Source organism: Manacus candei, unplaced genomic scaffold, assembly GCF_025592945.1.
Source record: "Manacus candei isolate 608988 ecotype Guabito, Panama unplaced genomic scaffold, ASM2559294v1 h1tg000088l, whole genome shotgun sequence".
NCBI lineage: Eukaryota > Metazoa > Chordata > Aves > Passeriformes > Pipridae > Manacus > Manacus candei.
The window spans coordinates 2403888-2424422 of NW_026138136.1; the positions used below are offsets into that span (position 1 = coordinate 2403888).

At 42.6% G+C, this 20535-nt stretch overlaps 1 protein-coding gene across 4 annotated transcripts in view; it reads left to right on the top strand.

Annotated features, from left to right (window-relative positions):
* Nucleotides 1-508: 508 nt before the first annotated feature.
* CARMIL1 (capping protein regulator and myosin 1 linker 1) overlaps nt 509-20535 on the top strand; it is a 192794-nt gene continuing 172767 nt past the window's right edge. For all 4 annotated transcript variants that reach the window (XM_051812679.1, XM_051812680.1, XM_051812681.1 and 1 more), the window contains exons 1-2: nt 509-708; nt 4520-4617. In XM_051812679.1, the coding sequence (XP_051668639.1) occupies nt 669-708; nt 4520-4617 (138 nt within the window). In that variant the 5' untranslated portion in view covers nt 509-668. The remainder of the gene's footprint in view (nt 709-4519; nt 4618-20535) is intronic.

Consider the following 20535-nt stretch of genomic DNA (forward strand, 5'->3'; position numbering starts at 1 on the left):
TGGGGGAATCGGGCGAAGGAGGGGCTGGCGTCGCCGCGCTGAATCTCCCAGCCCGCTGCCCTCCTCCTCCTCCTCCACCTCCTCCTCCCTCGCCGCGATGGCTTCCTAAGGGCGATGCTCCGGGCCGCCGCCGCCACCGTCTCCCGCTCTCTCGCCGGGTGCTGGGTGGGCGCGGGTGGCTCCCGGCGGCTCCCGCGCGGTTCGGGGGCCGGGCCGGGGCGAGGGCGCCAGCCCTCCCGGGGCGGGGGCAGCCGCCACCGCCTCCCGCCGGTGCCGGGCGGGGGGAGCCGGGTGGCGCGCAGGAGAGAAGGAGGGAGCCGGCGCGGGGGCCGCCGTGAGCTTGGAGCGCCGCGCTTGACCGGCCGCCTGTGGGCGATCCATCCCTCCCTGGGAATGCCCCTCCTGGCCGCGCCGGCAGCCAGGGGCGGCATGTAGCGCGGGGGGAACGGGCTCCGCGGGGGGCGGGAGAAGCCCCTTCCCTCCGCCCGCGCTCGCACGCCGCACACACACACACACACACACACACACACACACGCACCGCAGCGAGGCGCACGGCCGGCCCTCCTTCCTCCCCCGCCCGCTGAGTGCATGCCCGCCGCGCCCGGCGCAGGGACGGCGCGCCGCTGAAGCAGCCCCGCCACCGGGCACCCCCGGGCAGCGCCGCCACCATGGCCGAGGAGAGCTCCGACGTGCCCAAAGAGTTGATCGGTAAGGGACAGGGCATGGCGGCGGGAATGGGGGCTGGGGGGTCCCGGGGGAAGGTGCTGCGGGGGCAAGTTTGGAGGCCGCCCTGCGCGCCCGCGGGATGCAGCGCTGCCGGAGAGGGGTTGGGGGAACCCGGGGATGGGTCTGTGGAGCCGCGGGGAGCGCCGCGGGTGCTGGCCGGGGGAGCCGAGGGAGGGCTGGAGGGACTCCGAGGAGCCGGGGGGGACAGCGAGGCCGAGCTGTTGCGTGCGGGGAATGGGCGGGCGGGGGCTGCGGGGCTGCGGCGGGAAGCGAGGAGGCGTCCGCGGGCAGGGGCTGCGCCCGCCGAACCGCGTCCGGACACAGCGTGTACCCCCACTCCGGAGGGGTCTGTCGCGGCCGTGCCGGCAGGATGCGGGCGAAGCTGCCCCGTCCCCCCGCGCCTTCTGCACCGCCGCCCGGCCGGGGCACGTCCTCGGAGCGCCTCAGCCTGGCGGCACGGGCTGCGGCTCCGCTCATTATTTTTTATTTATCTCCCGGGGTTTGGCGTAGTTTAAGACTCGTTTTCCTGTGTACGTACGAGGGAATGAGGGTATTTGTAATTAAAGTTTTATGGCCACATGCACACGAGCCCCCCGTGTGCTGCATGGTACACGCTTAGGAAATCACAGGTAATGCCGAGGACCCTGAAAACGCAGTCATCGCTTTTGGGGAGCTTCTGATAAACGGGGTTAATTGATCGTTATCGCAGTACGCGTGTAACCAGTGTCATTTGGGGGTAACAGGTCTGATGCTCAGGTTCCTCAGCCACCTCGCTCGGGCCAAACTTCCTCTGGTTGTAGTTGAGGTTTTGCCTCTTGAAGAGCTATCTAAGGATCTTGCCAACAGTAGAATAATTTAAACTGTTGCCTTAATGATAGATGGAAACAGAAATTTGTCAGGCACCGAGGTACATATTGAGTTGAATACAGTCCTTCAGACCTTACCTAGTTAATTTATAGTGTTGCATTTCCTTCACTTTTATCAGTCAGCAGCTGGTTTTAGCATTTATAAAATATTGGTGGAAATCTGGATGGATTGTTGCAGCTGCTACAGATTTTTTTTTTTTTCTGTAGCGTCAAAATAGCTCTATTTTGCTGTCCTTTTAGTCTGAAAACCTTGTGGTTTACTTTAGTCTATAGCTTCTTACTAAGAAGTAATGAGGTGGGAAGTGTTCTAGGAGTAGCTATGGTCAAAACCATGGACTTACTGTATTTTACAATGGGCAGTCAAGTTTGAGGTGCTAATACATGGTATTTCTTACTGTGGGTCTGCACTGTAGTGCTGTGGGTGAGATGTGGTGCATACTACAGGGAGGAGTAAAGTGGGCATCTTCACACATTCCCTCCTGGTGGCTTTGGACAATATTAAGAATTACCCCAAGCTCCAATACCCTGCACCTATCCAGCCTTCTTTGTCAAGGGCTCTTCTGGGGTGTGTCGATCTGCTTATGTAGATTGGTTTAATTTCTAGCAGTATTTTGGTGTCTGCATGTTAAAATTTAACCTTTAAACAGACTTCTTTGTAGTAACCATATTTTGAGAACAGGATGAAAGGATGTGCTTTAATGCTAAGTCACTGGAGTGTGGAGATTAAACTGGGGGTAAGTGTGTTTGAGCTGCAGTTTTTGTTCTATTACTTCCCATTTGACCTTTGTCAGGTCTCATAGGTCACAGTCTTCAAAAAAACCCTCTCTTATTGTTGCTCACCTGGATCTGCTCCTTCGAGGTGTGGTTGTCTGAAGTCTCCAGCATTAGAAATGGATGAACACTTTAAAATATGAACCTTAATGTTATGTTTCCATCTCTGAGTCTGAAAATGTATTTTGTGAGTCTACTTGCCACCCAGTGTGGAGGAACGTGTCCTCAGTCACATGGAGGATATCTTAACTCTTTGAAGAAGCGTTTCCAGCCCTTTCGGGCAGATAGAGCCTTGGAAGGAGCTGACATCTTGATTCTTTGTGGAGTCTGGTGTCCCAGGCCCTTTCTCTTCCCATGGTTTATTGGAGTAAGAACACAAACTGAGGTCTTGCAGTCCCTCCCACTTCTTCTGTGTGGGACAGCAAAGGGAAGCAAGTGGGTCTCCACACTGGTGCCTCAGGAGGAAGTCCCTTACTAGGTGCAGGCACTTGGAGCTGTTTGTGGGAGAGGAGAAACTGAAAGGCAGAGGCTGCAGGTTGAGGCAAAGAAGCAGAGACAGCAGCAATACTTTTCCTTCTGCAAGGAGATAATATTTTAAGAAAAAGACTGTGGCCAGCTTGCTTCTGGGTTCCCAAGCAGGGACAGAAAGACTAGAATTAGGCATTACCCACGGGAGAGGAAGCCTTGGGAGAACAGTTCGCATTGGGCTGGACTTTTCCCCCGGGCTTCTCTTACCTGGCTGCTCCGGGAGCATGCAGCCTGGCTCCTGACCAAGCGGTTGCTCGGGGAGCCGGCTGCGCTGGCTGGCTGCCATGGGGCTGCCGCGGCTTGGGACAGGCTTCTCACTGGGCAAGCCGCTGCTACCGAGGAGCTTTTGTTTCCTGATAGGAAAATTAAAATTCCTGGGGGAAAACATGCCGATTCTGTAGAAAGAGCTCTTTCTGGTGAAAAGTCTCTCCAGCCAGCCACGTTTCTGACTTGCACACCCTTCTGCCCTGCAGGCAGAATGCTGTGGCCTGGGCTAAACACCCAGGCTTAATAAATGGTGTGTTGTTTGCACTAACGTCTTCTGACTACCAGATGAAAATTGTGCAGAAAAGCCCTATACAGAGCACTATAATTAAAAGCCTTAGAAGTAGCCCATTATCTTCAATTTTAGCCTTTACACTTAAGCATGCATGAGGGCAAAGTGTATATGTCTGGAGAAGGTGGAGACTTGTTTTTTACAGATGCCAAATGTAGGGCTGGAAATAGGTTAATGTGTTTAAAAGATTTCTTTCTCATTCCGTTTCAGTGGGGGCTGGGGAGCGAAACTTACTGAAGATGCCAAATTGGCTCTTCTAGATGAACTCCTCTGTTTATCTCTCAATTACATCAGTGTCAGTAGTTGTATATTCACTTCTGGCCAGGGTGAAATTGTTCAAGGGAAAAGCTGGTTTGTTTCATACTTGGCAGAGACTGTATACATGTGTATGCATGTACCTACTAAAACATTAGGGCAACTCATGTAACTTTGGTGTTGGCACCATGAAGTGACTACATTGTCACTGGGACTTGGACCGAGGCCAATGTTGCTTTCCATAGTATCCGCTGCAGAGCTGTCAGGTGTTACTATCTGGAAGTCTGCTTGGCTTGCTTTTTAGCTTAAATGCGCAGAGTGCAGAATGTGGGAACACTTTGCTCTTCCGTTACCTGACCCATTTAGCCTCCCTGACATTAACAAAAGGCCAAAATTTGTGCAATGCAAGGAGCCAATTTGCTTTAGCAAGCTTTTCAGGTACAAATAATAGCAAGTGAGGAATCTGTTGTATTTCTCCAGAGTAGAGCTAAGCAGTGCTGGGGCTTGTCTCAGGAATGCCTTTGATATGTAAGTAGTCCTGGAAAGAAATATCAAATTTTGTTTAGAATCCTGGTATATAGAATCGATAATTCTGTCACAGTAGACATAAATTATTGCGTGGATGGCATACTTAGAAAAGTTGTACATGTATTAGGTTGCATTTAGTACTGGTGCGTGTGCATGAGACTCTCGTGAGTGCAAGCAGTTGAACAACACAGCTCTGAGTCCTTCTGAAAATGTGATAGTGGAATCTGTTTCCTTCTTGTGTTGACACTGAAAGTACTTAATTAAAGTGTTTTGTTTTGTTTTGTTTCAGAAAGTGTCAGGGATGTTATTGGGAGGAAAATCAAAATTTCTGTCAAGAAGAAAGTAAAGCTGGAAACCAAGGGAGATAAAGTGGATAACAAAATATTGGTAAGTACAGTAGAACGACTGATTATGTGTGTGAAGGAAAAGTCACTACCTTTTCAGCAGGCATGAATTCTCCTCTGGAAGGATTCTTTGAAGTTTGTGTGTGCCATAAGATACCCATATAATTTATTTTCTTATATGCTTCATAGCCTGCATAGCAAGTTGATGTGCAGTTGTGCATGTGTACACACACGTTTATCACTGAGTTGTTTTTCAGAGTTTAGGGTATTGTGTTGTGGACTGATGATCAAGCAAGCTATTATCAGAACGTGTTCTAAAATAATTTGCTGCCTTTGCTGGTTAGGTTTCCTGTTTGTATCCATAAGAGTTTTAAGTGAACAAGAAATGCAAAATTATCTTTTGAGAATCTTCTGAAACTGTTATGCAGTGAAGAATAACAGTATAACTGTTGGGCTTTTTGAACTCAAATGACTGTTTGTACTTTTTAATATTCTCTGTTAAGAATCTGCATTTTAAAAGAAATGCATAATGTGTAGGATTCTAAATACTCTTTCTTAAAATTGTAGTGGAGGAAAGTGTCAAATTAATCTCACTTAAGTATGCTTTCCTGTTTTCTCAAGAATAGTTTTGCTGGCCTCTCTTGATAGGAAAAAAGCTGTGGTAATAAGCCACTGCGTTGGCATACTATCTTGAATATGCTAAAAGACATGGAACTGTATTTCTTCAGTCTTTTGATACCTCTCTATTAGGAAAACTCTTAGAGTAACAAACACAAATAAGTACAGTGCTGCTATAATATTTTGCAAGGAATTTGAGACTTGGTGCCTTGTGTCGGTGCTGTTGCATGTTTGAAAGCTTCATTGCCAAAGCTGTTGTTACAGATATTAGGTACATTCCCCATGCAGATATTCTGTTTTGTCTTTCAAGACTGCATCTTCTTAATCACTCCTGAATTATCTTCTTAAAGTACATGTTGCTTATCCCTGGGCACTAACACTGTAGATAATGGCTCACTTTTCAGTGAGAGCTGCTACTTAAGGAATTTGAAATATTTTCTGCATAATATCTACGCATGTTATATGTAGCTCCTAGGTTTACAGTTTCTGTATTGGAAATAAATTGAATATGTGAATGTTGATTGATTGTCTCTATTTATTTGAAAGCCATGTTTATAGAGAAGGCTGAGAGGTTTCACTGAAGTGGTTACACTTGATTGACTTTTTGACTTACAAAGAATCATTACTATTATCAATAGTGAAATATATTGTGGAAATACTGAAATACTGTTCTGAACCGTCAAGCTTTGAATTATCAGTGAAGTTTCTGAGGGATGTACTACTCAGCATAAAATGCCTAAATGCAATGGCTCAGGAGTTTTGTCTGTCTTTAATCTCCTAAGATCTCTGGTGGGGGACTTTTACCTTTTATGACTGAAGAGGTACTGAAAGGGAGCAAACCTATTTAAGGAGTTTATGAGTTAGCGAGCACTCCTTGTGTGCGTGCACCTTGTCTTCAGTGTATGGGATAAGTCTTTCAAGGGGATGAATTGCTGGGTGTTATCTGGTAGAACCATTTGTTCTTCAATGCAGAAATGCAGGGGATTTTTACTGGTGGAAAAAAGAAAAAAGGATTCTTTTTATTGTTTGAGAAATTGATTATTGACTGCTGGGATTGGATTTTGTTTTCTTTTGCCATAGAATAAAACTACCCTGTGTGAAGTGGTACAAATCACTAATGGCACTTTTTTTTTTTACAATGTTTCTCTGATTGAATATGTGTATCTTTATATGGGATTGTTTCTGTTTTTTCCCCAAAAGTGCTGAATGTTATCTGCTGTGGCAGAGGCCAGTAGAGATTTTGGTTCACTTTGAGGATGCAGAGTTCTCTGAAATGCAGAATGCTCTGAAAAAAATGACACCAGTGACACCTTAAGTTTGGTACCTCAAATTAGTGGAGACTTTTTGGCTTTCATGTGTCTACACAGTCTCACTTCTTACTGTGAAGTAGAGGACACACACCCTCCTCTCCTCACAAGAGTTATGATGAAGATAAATAACCCTGCTTCAGAAGTATGTGAATGTTTAATGCTAAATGCCACAGGAAATCTGCCAACAAAATTAGGAATTTTTGTACTTCAAGCTGGGACTTAACAGTATTCAGTAAATAATGCATATGGCCATGTTATGACCAGAGTGGGTAAAACTGAATATTGAATTGTTGTGCCTTGGGTGAGCCTGTCAAATGGAATGCTGAATGAAGTGTTGGCAGCAAAAGCAATTCAGTAATTAAAGACTATATCCTTAAGTGAAAGCACCAGAGGGCTCAAATGTGATTGCATGGGCAGCCTTTATGCCAAAGCTCCTCGACTCCTGAGAGCTTAGTTTTGAAACGTTAATCTTCTGAGCACTGTCTCTTGACTTCACATGTGGCAATGAATTGTTTTGAGATTTTGGGTTGAATTTTATTAGTAGGTGGGTGTTTACAAGCAAATTAGGTGGCATGCCTTGGGTCCATCGCTTAATAAGGAGGAAATACTAGTTGCTCTCATCTAGCTAACCCCAGAGCCATTGTGAAATGTGCTCATGGTTTTAGAGGAGGTTGATCACAGAGGTTGACACTGAGCCCTGACACCCAAATCTGTGCCTTAATTAAATGATCTCTCCTCCTTCCTTCCTAGGGAAATCCAGCAAAGTCAGTACCACTTTGAGAAAGGGAGATTATTTAAAATTGACTGCACTTGGCAGGTAACTATAAAAACACTTGATCTCTGGCCCTGTTGTTCACAGTGTATGCAAGATACAGAGTACTAGAATATGGACGTAACCCTCTACTATTTAACTCATTCTGCTATAGGAAATTCCTCTGATAATTAAGATGGAAATTAGAATCTGAGACTAAAGAAAAAACAGTGCAAAACCCCTGGTGTTGCTTGGAATAGGGTCCTAATATTAAACTGGTGAAGTTGGTGGATAAAATCTGTGCTTGCCTTAAGATGCTCTAGAATCTCAGCTTTGGGTGTCAGAGTTCAGAACTTATGTCTAGGAATTTTATTCTACAACAGATTTTTTCAGTCTGCACAATGAGTTTGCTGCCTCAGTAATCTCAATCTGCAGTCATTTAGTTTTTCAATTAGTCATAATGATGCAAACCAGTAAACATCAGCTGCCTTTGGTCTGCTGGCACCAAATCTCAGGTGTTCAGGCAGCAGAGTGGTATCCAACCCTGAAAAGGCAATAACCAGCTTGAATGGGCAGAAAATCAGTCCTCAAGTGATTAGGGCCAAACCCTAGTCCCATTCAGGTCATCTGTGTACTCTGGCAGAGCAAAGCCGCCATTAGGGAGGGTGAGGAAACACCCAGGCATAGAGGACACCTTCAAAGGTGATGAGCTGTCCCACAGGGCAAGAGGAACAGACATTGTGGGGCTCCCCAGTAGGTTGCAGTACCACTGTGGGCGAGGGAGACACACAGCAGGACTAGGGATGGTAGCTGGGGCAGCTGAGCTCCACTGGTCACCAGCAGTGCTGCAGTGCCAAGGCAGACCTGAGGTCAAGCCAGGCAGCTGGGTTGGTGGGTCAGGCTCGACTGGGAAAATGGCCGAGTGCAGGCGTAGCTGTAGTTGAGTAGCTGTGGTTGCTCAGGCTGGAGTTGAGTGCCAGATTTCCAAAGCAATGTGGGGAGTCCTGGTCAAGACTTCTTCCTACTTTTGTGGTCACATGCATGCACCGTGTTCTGGCAGAGCTGTTGAGCTGACTGCCGTAGCTGGCTCCATGTGGCCTTGAGCCGGAGGCACAGTACTGCCACAGGAGAGGACCCAACTGTGTTTGGCTCCAGTCATCCTTGGCTTCAATGATTCTTGCAACAGTAGTCTTATTGGGTTAAAATAGATAAAGACATCACTATTTTCTAATCAGTGGAGGATTGCTTTGGTTTTCTGTGATTGTTTTGTTTAAACCTGGTTTCTTATGAGGACAAGGTTAAGGCATCATGCTGAGTGCCTGCGGTGTTCCTCCTCACACTGACAAAGTCTGACCTTCTCTGCAGTTTCAGCTTAAGCTGATGGGTATATAGAGATCTCAGTGGTGATGATAATACAGCCGGTTGGGGTGTGGGGGAAGGCAGTCAGGAAAAGAATTTGATAAGCTTTACACACCTTCTCTCTCCTCTGAGGCCTCCACTTTTTACCACCCTAAGGGATCAGACAGAATGCCCTGAGTGCATATTTCAGTGGTCGTTTTTTTGTTTGGTTGGGTTTTTTTTAGTTTTTTGTTGTTTTTTTTTTTTTTTTTTAAATCCAGAGGCCTCAGTGATTATCACAAGATTATCACCTACAGACAAACGCTGATAGGGAAGTGGGCTTCTTAGTTTTATGTTTGTGGCTCTGCTTTTCTCTCCTCAAAATGGCCAAGATATATAATTTGCTGATTGTTTCCCATTGCCATTTCTTTCTCTCAGATTTGTTGTAATTAATAGCAACTATTGAGAAGTTGAAATGTGAGATATAGGCAGTATGTTAAATAAATCTGACTAACTCCTTATGAAATACTGGTGTTTTCAGGAGCAGTTCATGACAGGCCAGAATTCAGGATTCATCTTACTTTTAGGTTTTTTACTATTAAGAAAAGAGAAAGCTCCTTGTCTAGTTGCCTTTGAGATTAGTTTTCCTTTCCAAAATAATGTTAATTTTGACATAAAAGATAAAGAAATATTGCTCTCTGGTTTTTTTGCTTTGTTGTTTAGTTTATTTTGGTGGTTGGTGTTGTGGTTTTTGTTTTATTTTTTTCCTAACCTAAGGCTACAGATGTGATGTAGTGACCAAAAGCACTTTATTAGGAAGTCCCATTGAGTAGTCTCTGTTACGCTTCTGCCCTCAGTCCTTTACATTCTCTTTGTTAAAATATCACAGTGCTACTGCTGAAATCAGAACAGTTGCTTTGGCAGGTGGTTCTCCTTAAAATGTACTGTATGCCCAACATAAATTCACTGGGAGCAATTCATATGTCCTTGTCACTTTCTCTGGGACATATGCTTTCATTGGCTTTTAAAACAAAAAAATTGAATTGACTCCTGTCAAATAAGTTTATATTTGTTCTGTGCACATGGTCTGAGACTTCATGTTCTGCTTTTAAAGACCCCTTAAAAAGACTGAAATTTTATTTTAAAGAATCTGTGTTTACTTTTAAAAGGAGCAAATATGGCCATTTTGTGTGCTGTCCATGTGTCTTCTGAATATTGCTCAAACAACCTGGTTGACTCTACTGAAGCAACTGAGAAAAGCTTTTATGAGCTCCTGTGCCTCTTCAGCTGCAAAGGTGGCACTCTCCAGGTGGAGGCAGTAATATTTTGCACTGCCATAACTATTTTGGGATTAAAAGCTTTGGTGCTTGTTTTTCATTGCTCATCTTTTGTCTTGATCGATCTACGATATTCTGTTCAAATAGAGATGAATTTCACATCCTGCCTTAAAAAATGTGCACTTCTATTAAACAGCTAAGAGCATGAAGCTCCCAGGGTTGTCCAAGGTTAGTTTTACATAAATATGTGCAATCTCACACATTATATCATGACAGCTGGTGTGTGATAATGATGTTAAATATGGACGTTCTTTTAAAATAATGGTGTTTCCTCTTCCCTGCCCAGAACATCGACTGTTATGACATATATCTTAAGTGTGTCTTTATGAAGATGAAAGGAGGTAGGTGTTGGTACATCCCTCATATCAGGAAATATAAATGAGGTGAGGTAGAGTAATCAAAAAATACTTACATGTGAAAACTTATTTTTATACATTTATGAGGTGTCTCTTAGAAAACAATTGAACTCTGGCCAATAAGATTGCTACAGAGAACTAGAAAAAAAGAGTATTGCTGGAAATAGAATTTATTAATTCAGTCATGCAGTTGTATATATTTCCAAAATAGGAAGTGTTTAAAAAAATACTTATGTGCAAGTTTCACTGAAATTTACATTTCTGTTATACATTGATCCATTAGGTTACTTTTAAATGGTGGGAAGACTTACAAACCTAGCATTCTGGAGTACTGTGTCTGCCTCTGGGGCCCCCAATATAAGAAGGACATGGACTTGTTGGATTGAGTGCAGAGGAGGGTCACGAAGATGATCAGAGGGCTGGAGCACCTCTCCTGTGAAGATGGGCTGAGAGGGTTGGGGTTATTAAGCCTGGAGAAGGGAAGGCTCCAGGGAGAGCTCATTGCAAACTTCCAGTACTTCAAGAGTATAAGAAAAAATGGGGTCAAATTTTTTAGCAGGTCCTATTGTGGTAGGACAAGGGAGAATGGTTTTAAACTAAAAGAGAGTTGATTTAGGCTAGATGCAAGGAAGACATTTTTTACGATGAGGGTGGTGAGACACTGGAACAAGTTGCCCGGGGAGATTGTGAATGCCCCATCCCTGGAAGTGTTCAAGGGGAGGTTGGATGGGACTTTGAGCAACCTCGTCTGGTGGAACGTGTCCCTGCCCATGGCAGGGTGTTGGAACTTGATGGTCTTTAAGGTCCCCTCCAGCCCAAACCATTCTATGGTTTAATGATTTTGGTACTGTGATAGTGCATGCAAGTGTTGAAAACCAAGATGATTTCTTGCACACTGAGAGTGTAGTGTATTTTTTGCGTGCTTGGTTGCTTTCCCTTTCTTTAGTTTTGGGCAACTGGTACAGGCAGGGAAAGGTAAGAAAAGGGAACTCCTCTTCCAGTGCCCTGAAAGTAGCTGTTGTCCTGGTTCATGTACTTTCCATTTGCACACCCACCTGCAGGCGTGTATATTCTTATCTGTGTTCTGGAAGGAGGAAATGTAAACATTATCTCACTCTTAGCAGGTTCTGATTTTCTGTTCACAGTTAGCAGGGTAAAAAAAAAGTGGTGGGCGGTAGGAATCCACTATGACTCTGAATTGATCATGTGATCTTTCCTTCTGTCAATTTTTCATAACCTAATTAAAAAACATTTCCTTTTTAAACTGCCTCACTCTTTCCACTTCTTTTGCTGAATATATAATATATCGAAGGGGTTTGCTAATATACTTTAGCTTTGAGAAGGCCTGACTCCCCACCACCATTATTTGTGAAATGGAGCCTTCCTAAGCAAGGATTTGCATTGAAGTCTGTGCATAAAAGAGGCAGAAGACTGATTATTACATGTAATTTCCCTAAAGCTGGAAATAAAAAATAGAAAATGAGCATTAGGGTCAACCTCTTGTCTCAGTTGCTTTTCGCAGCTGATGGCTTTTTCCCCCCAACAATGAGAAGACATGGAAGGGAACAGAACATGTGTCATTTGGTAGACCAATATAAATGCAAAAACCTGTGCCATATTTGTGTGGGGTTTCTTTTCTTTTTTTTTTTTTTTTTTTTCTTAGAGATTGTTTTATCTGCCTGACTCTAGGAAAAGAATTCTCATACAGGGAATGTACTTTACTTCAGTGCAAGTAGTGTGGAGGAGGACACAGTAAGCTTGAAAAAGGCTGCAAGGGCTGCTAATTGAAAAGTTAGTGCAGTGTACTGTGAAAAATGGTTCTTGTTGCTCGGAGCCCCTCTCTTCAACCACTGTTGTAGTGGAAAATTGGTGAATGTCACTGACTTGTCTGATTATTAAAATATTTACTTTAGCTCACCTATAATTGTGCTTCATTTTTTTTCTCATGATGGTGGTAATTTAATTCTGTGTAAAGTAATTACGGACCCAAGATGTAAAATTATTCTTTAAATATAGCTGCTGCTAACTCTGATCTGTACTGCTACCTGAGTCCCCAGGCTGATTTCTGCCCTTGTTCCCGTCTCATCTCTCCCTGTTTCTGAAAACACCCACTCTATGTCAACTCATGAATGATATATTTTTCTTAGTGATAGCTTCCCTAATTGGATTATTTAAGATGACAAACTGTTAGGATGCAAAATGTAATTATAAGACCCAGAGTCTGAAAACCCAAAACTCCTGAAACAAATCTAACCTAATTAACTGGCCTGCTGGGTGAGGAAGAGATACTCTACTCTTATTCAACTCCCTGAGCCAGGGTAAGATGCAAATAGCTGTGGGATGGGATTTTTAATGTTAGCAAAACAAAATAAGTTTCAGCTCCTTACTACAAAGTTTAGAGAAGGAGTCACATTGCTGGTGTTGAGAGTGGGAGAGGTGGTTTCCTGCCCCATAGGGACCAGGGCAGTGGCTTCAAGGAGGGAGAGATGGATAGGTGGGGTTTTAGCAAAGGGGAAGGCTTTCTCCCTCAACCAAACAGTATTTGCTCATTGCTGTATTATTGTCACTCTTTGGGAACTTTTCAAATGAATCCTGACAGCACTCACTCCTCTGAGCAGATAGAAGTTAAAAGGGTTTGTGTGTCCTGTGAGGCTGTTGCAAAGGTGTTCGCAGGATAGAAACTGTGAGCAAGTGAGGAGCAACTCTTTTTTTTGGACAGGTTATCTTTCTGGATCTTCTTTGCAAAGTGACCTTTATAAATAAAAATACAAGAATTGTGGTCTGGGCTCATGGGTGCAGATGTTGTGCAACTTATTCTCCTGGCTGACAAAGCCAGCGTTTGTATCCCTGCATACAGTAGAAGGCCTGCATGACAGCAGGGTGGGCTCAGAAAGTGTGTATGTGGAGTTGAAAAACAGAAGAGGAGATGCTGAGTCTATTTTCCTCTTAGGATTTTTGTCCCGCATTGCGTTTTCAAGTGGTGCTTGTTTCTGTGCTTTTCAGATGATAAAACTAGATTTTAATTTTTTCCCCTTTCCACGGTTGAAGCAGCAGTTAGCAGCCTACTGCCTGTGAGGTGGACAGTGGTGTGTTTGGGATGTCTGGAAGCGCTCTTAATAGCCAGGGCTTAGGAGGCTGAGGTCATTTGGAGCAAGCCAGTTCCATTTTGTGCTTCAAAGAAGCTTGCCAGAAGCTTATGGAGTAGGCACTTCAGGTATAAATCTGTTTATCTGAACATGTCCTCAGTTCTCTGATTGAACAACAGTTCTCCCCTTGTACCTCAGACTTTGTCAAACCATTGCTTTTGTGAAACTCCGTGAACTTTTGAGGATTTGAGCCAGGCTATAGACACCTACTTATTCTTAGAGCTCGGGAGCAAAACAAGAGGATGAGATAGCTGCTGCAGAGCAGTTTCTACTCAGATTTGATTAGAGGAAGTGAATGACCTGATCTGAATTTAGAGAAAGGCCACTGCTGTGTTTGTTCAGGGTCAACCTTTGAATGAAAAGGCTTCTCCCTCTCTGCCTTCAAGGCCATTAGCAAGACCGAAACTATTCACGCAGAACTATTGATAAAGGGAAGCCCTTTCAGAGGCTCATCTCTTAATAAACACTAGAGCCTCATGCTTAAGAATGATCCCTTTTATAGCCATGCACTTGAGCTTCTGCTCCAATGTGGAGCTCAAGGAACCTTAGGTGGGGAGCAGTGAAGGTAGGTATTTTGATTTTTAGTGGGTCTGTCTTTCACTGTCAGTCTTCTTTTTGGTTTCTACAATGTTGCTAGTAAATATTTGAAGATGTATTAGCTTTGTTAGGTACTGATGCTTTGGTGAGTAGTTATTTCTACCATCTTGGTAAGTTTACTCATATCCCAAATCTAAAATATGCATTTTTTATTATTATTATTTTTAAAAATGTAACATGAAAAATTAATTTTAAATACAAGCAATTTTCTTGACTGTGTCACTCCTCACATCTGCACTTTGCAAGTGTCAGAAAAGCACAGACTTTCGCTTTTCTGTTCTCTCATCTCAAGAAGGTGCTGAAATCCGTGCATATTTTGTGAAGCATATTGGTGTATTCTGTGTAAAATTGTTGCATGCACTATGGGTATCTTTATGTTCCCTTTCTTAACCTTGCTATTTTCCTTTTTACTGCCCTCCCATATTCTCTGCCTCAGAAAGTACCTGGAATCTTTCCTGTGTGGAGATTGCTGTCAGGACTGGGGTTTGCTTTTTAATCTATCTCGCTTTACACTAGTGTCCTCATTTTTCCAAAAGAATATTCCTCCACTTTTGTTTCCTTTCCTTATAGAGATAATACGAATATCTCAAAATTTCAGTGTCCCAGCAAATATGGGGATGGTGGACACAACTCACTTGCATTGCTCTCTCCACCTCTGTAAGGACATGAGCAGCTGGGCTGAGAAAAGGGAGGAGGTGAAAAGAAAACAAGTAAAGAACTATAGTTTAACATGGCAGTTTAAATGCAGTTAGCTGATGTGGATAGTGACAGAGCAGTCTAAAAGATTGTAAAATAGCTTTCAGAGGGTTTCATCTGTGAATACAATGCTGTGTTACCCAAGTTTTGTAGTCTTATCTTTGCTTTGGGAAGACATCTTCTATGAGATTTGACTCTGCTGATGGAATTTAACTGTATTTTATGTAATCGGTACTGTTTCCTTCACACATGATTTCAAAGCCATTTTTTTTACCATGTACTTGCTTAGCTACACCATATAGGCAAACTGCAGGATAAGCTGAAAACTGACTGTCTTGGGATTCTACATAGGCATGTCAACTAAAGTTTGGAAAAGCTGCTTATCTGGAGAAGAGTGTGTGTTCAGCCTTAGCCAAATGCCAAGAAAAGCCTTCAGGAGTGACCTCATACAGAGGGGGTGTAAGCTTTTTTTCAATTTTAAACTGTTGCTTGTTTTTTTGCCTACACTAAATACTACTAAAAATGGTAATACATGCAGGTCCCGACTCTAAAAAGTGGCATATTCAAATTAGAAAAATTTTAGGTGGTTGCAGGTTCAATGGTGACACTGAAAACACGTTTCCTTTCTGTCCTCACATTGTTAAACTGTGATCCTTTTCAGCTGACAAGGATTTCTGAAACTGAGTAAATGGTTATTGTAAGCCCTAGAAATACATTTCTCTGTGTTAAATATTTTGAAAACATTTAGCAAAAAATGCAAAACCTGAAGATGTTATTTTTATGTGATATTTCCACTGTAATTCTATCCTTTAAAAGTATTTCTTATAACACTACTAGATGGATCTGCTGCTGTTTGTGTGTGCATGAAATTGTGTGAAATTAAATTTTGCAGGTTTTTATATAGTATTAATTTATCTCAATGTAGCCTTGATGCAGTTTTAGTAGGTCTTTGTTCAGCCTGAGTGGTTAAGTCCGCCCCAAATACGTTATTCTTCTATATTTTCCATCTTTTTCTGTTTTATTTCTCTATTTTTATCTTCCATTGTTTATTTTAGAATATTTCTTATGTTGTTTTTCTTTTTGGAGTGTCTGTTTACTGTCACTCTAAAGAAAATATTGCAGACAATTGTTTGATATCAAGACTGCCCTTAAGGACTTATGCGTAATTGAAGGAAACATTGGCAAGTCAGCTTCTTGGCCTCCCCTTTCACCTCTTAAACTGCTCCTGTCTCCCACTGCTCTCTGGGATGTGGTTTGTATGATGATGATGGTGCCTCTCTCTTCAGCATGGAGCAGCATTAACCTTGTGTGGAAGGGGTCAGTGAATTGTGTTTGACACAGAGCACTAGGAACCTCCTTTCCTCTGCCTTCCCAGGTGCTGCTTGCTCAGGAGCCACATGTGCCTGGTGCTTGTGCTCTCTGCTTCAGGGTAAAGGCAGTGTAGTTCCTGGGAGGAGGAATGCTGTCATGCTTGTACTTTGAGATGTGCTGCAAAGAAAGCTTTTCTGTGAAGTAGCCTGTGTGTTGCAGGTCCACAACGTGGCCATTCCTTGTTTAACTGCATTCATGCAGGGAAGCTGGAAGAGGCTGAAAGGGAGCAGGAAGAGGCTGGACTGCACTGCAGGAGGAGGTGTCTCTACTTGCACAATTCCTTCTGTAATGCTGGACCTCTCTCTTCCCAAATGCAGGAATCTGCATGGCACTGCTCGGCTTCAGAACATGGTGGGAGGAAGGGATTCACTAGTTGTACTGCTTTCAGAGCACTGAAGAGTGAGAATAAGGGAGTCGAATTGCGAGACTGCTTGCTCTCACCAACCCTTTCACCATACGTGTTCTGTGAGGGGCCATCCTCAGAAATGTTTTCCCAAGTCATCTTCACCTGTTAATTTTTTAGCTGTATTGATAGTACTTCTGACAAACCTCAGCTTGTGTAAAAGGAGATATATGGTGTGACTGAGCTGGCAAAAAGAAGAGGAATAACTTCCTCCACCTCTCTGTGTCACTGTTTTTGAAGTGGTAATAGCAGCTTTTTCATGAAACATAAAGAGGAAGTGCTGGCAGAGACACGAGATTCTCAGTCAGAAGCCTGGCAGAAATTAAGCAAGCTGCCTTAGTTGTTCTTGTTTTTTTGTATTGTCTTCAAGTGTATTTTCCATGGACCACACAAAGGAACAGATTATAAATACTACACCAATCTCACTGGGCATTAGTTATTGGTAAAGTAGTTTGAGAACCTTTGGTAAAAGGTGTTATTTTAATATATTTATTATACCATTGTAGTTGCCTTTGAAAGAAAAGTTGCTGTGGTATCACACTGCATAGGTTTTATTTCTATAGGAATAACCTTGTGGTGAATGTAGCAAATGGACAGTGGATTGCAGCAGTGTTTTAAAATACATGGGAGACTTGCTACAGTTCACTGACATTGCTCCCCTCTCCCCCAAAGCTGTTTCAAGCTGTATATTATCCTTGAGGTTCAATTTTGAATTAATGTTTGATATAATAAAGTAGGCTGAAAAAATCCTTAAGCATGTTGGATCCAAATGCATGTTTGTGAAGCTGAGTTGTGTGTTACATAGTGGTTTTTGCAACTTAGTATCTTGAAGGACACTGAGTAGGTCCTGTAATCGACTTTACATTCATGGATATCGCATGACCCTCCCTTGAGGAGCAGAGAAGTTTTTATAATTGACTTTGTATGATCTGATGGCCTTGTCTAAGAGAACAAACAAAAATACGTGATTAAGTGGAATTTGTCTTGCCACATCATTTAAACTTTGGTAGTGAAAATCCATTAGACACCAATCTGTTACATTTTTAGGCTTTCTGAATAACCCATCTGTTCAGTTATGTTAAACTGTATCTACTTAAGATGTGACCAAAACATGATTTTGTTTTGTTTTTTGCTGTAATCTCTTGTGGTGTAAGTATAGAGCGCTTCCAGGTGACTTTTGGACCCCACACTTGCAGGGTGAAGAGTTTGGATTGGATTGCCCTGTTCAGCGTTTCTTGCACAGCCTGAGGATTAGTGGATTTGTTGGTGCGTGATGGAGCCAGGCCAGTTGGACTAGGCATTAGGTTAATGCTTAGGGCATTGTGAATGCATTGACATGAGGAAATTTAGTAACTGGGTTACGGTAGCCTCTGGCAGTAATGTTTAGCTGCTACTGTAAGAAAAATACTCCTTTTCTAATTTTGTTTTAATTCCCCTGTAATGGAAAATCTGTCCTGAGCTGATTTTAGCATTAAATGGAGGTAAAAATTCATAGTGGTTTGCAGTTATCACTATACCACTGAGTGGTATGGTTGCTTTCAAGCATCTGTAATGGAGTTATTGATGTTTTTCCATTCCTGTAGGTAGAGTTCATGCGTAAAATGAATGTTGAGCTTTTATGTGTATTTAATAATCACCCCTCCCAGGAATGTATACCAATGCATATACTGTTGCACAAACGGATGCTTTAGATAAGCGACTTAAAGAGCAACTTTGTTATATATTGCCTAATATATTACACACAGATTCTGTAAATTTCAAAGATTGTTATGTTATGCTCTTATTTTAAGGTTAGTAGAGTAACTGAAATAAGAGGCGATAAAATCAAATCTTTTGAGCCCAGCATGCTGCCTCTTGCATCAAGATGGTTTTTGGTTGCTAAATGTGTTTCTCCCCAGACAGTGAGTGCATCTGCAGATTCTGCAATGCCCATTTGTTTCAGCCTGAGCATAGTCCTCTGTTGACACTCGCTGTGAAATACCATAGCCTGGTTCACCTTCTGTGCTGCTGAGTTCCTGTAGCTTTATCTGCTTCATTTATTCATTATTAAATGCATGCTTTCTGCTTGACAAGTGCTATAAAATCCCTTTCACTGTGGCTGAACCTAAGAACCTCCAGTGAGAGTCTAGAAGTTTGGGGTTTTTTTGGTGTAAATACGATGCATTTTTACTTTCTGCTGAAGTGCTTTTCAGACCAGACTGCTTAACAGGTTAGTGGATTTTCCCCATCCTATTCTTAAAACCATGTAGTCAGGTAAAAATAAATGCTGGATTTTTCCAGACTCCTACTGAAAACAGAAACAAAAGATCTCATGTATTTGAAAATGTTTCTAGAGATCTACTAGCATATTATATCTACATTAAAATCAAAGTTCATACTATCTAGTTTGTGTGTTATTATATGTATTTCTGTATTAATGTAGCAGGTATGCAGTCTCCCCATTAAGAACCCACACAGAGCATAAAACTGAAAGGTATGCATTTCTAATGTGAGCCACAGGAGTTCTAGGTTTCTGAAGTTTTATTTTTAAATTAACTCAATGTAGACATGCAGTGTCGAAAACTTTTGGTTTATTTTAAGTTTTATGATTATTTGAGAACAAAAATCAAATCAGAGCTTTGGGTTTCATTCCTAAGATCTACCTTGTGTAAGCACTGGCTTGTCTTTCAGTTCTTATTAAGCATGTTCCAACCAGTTTTTATTACATTGTATTTTATTTATCCTTTCTTAGATGAGCATTCTGGTATTTGGGAGCTATAAACATACTAATCCAGGATACCAAGTTTTCTTCCAAAGGGAGAACAATGGAGTTAACCACTAGATCCTAGTTTATTAAGAAGGTATCTTTCCAAATACAGGCCTTTTGCTTCTAATTCTTCTTAGAAAATGTAGTTGTGCTAGATTTTTAGCTCAGTCATCACCTGTGTTTATTTATTTCTTTGCTTTGACAATAACCAATTTGGGACTGTAAGATTCTTTTCCTGTATGATTCATCTCTTAGGTCAAGAGAGGTAGCCTCAGGATTTCTCATGCAGTTGGATGTAACACCAGCAGTGACATGGGACAGCAGTTTTGCTGTCCAAGATAGCTAGCAGTGGAAGAGCTGACTCTTCCCCTAGAAAAGAATAAAGAAGCAAATGAGGGACTGTCTGAAGAATATTTCAAAGAAAGGCCAAGGAGAGTGAGATCAAGGCCAGAGGAATTACTCAGACTGTTGAGTGAGCCTTTCTGTACTTGACAGTCTGCAGCTGTGAACCTTGTCCTCCTCCACACAGCAGAAGGCCTGTAAGGAAAGGCATAATTTTTTTTCTCAGAGTACAGGTCAACTACTTTCTCTAGTTGGGTGAACAGAAGCTGAGAAGAAAGTGATGGAGCTCAAGTGGCTTTGGAGAACTCAATCAATCTACATACAGAATAATTTTTATGGGCATTATTAGTAAAGATGTCCAAGGAATTGAGCCTTCCCATGCCTCAGACTCAAGGGTTTTGTCTGCTCTCAGCTGCTGTCATCTTAGCTGTTCCGTAGCTTCACTCTTACCTGGCCAAGGGGCAGTTGTACATCTGTCCCAAACCCTACAGCTGGTGAAATAGCTGTTGGGTAGGCTGTGAACACAACAGGTGGTGTGGAAGCCTCCTCAAAATGCTGTACACCAAGCTGGGCATCAGAAACCAGTTTCTCCTGACTGGTAGGCTCTTGGTCCTCCATTCAGTGATGAAATGTCAGGACAATTCCTTCTGGGTCGTAGCATCTCCTCAGAGGCGAGATACTGGACTCCAGGATAAGTATGCCACTGATGACCCTGACCTGTAGTCAGTGCTGCTTTGGTTTAGCACCAGATGTATGGCTATCTCTTTCTACTAAGGTGTGCTGCTTAGTGTGGTAGATGTGATTGTCAGGGGAAAGCTTTTCTTTTCAGTAACACTGGATCTGCTGAAATGCTTAGTTTCCAAGGCACAGGATCAAACTTTCCTTTTTGTTTTAGAGCCACAAAATGCATGGAAGTTATGCACTAATTGGAACCAAGTGTGTCATCTGTA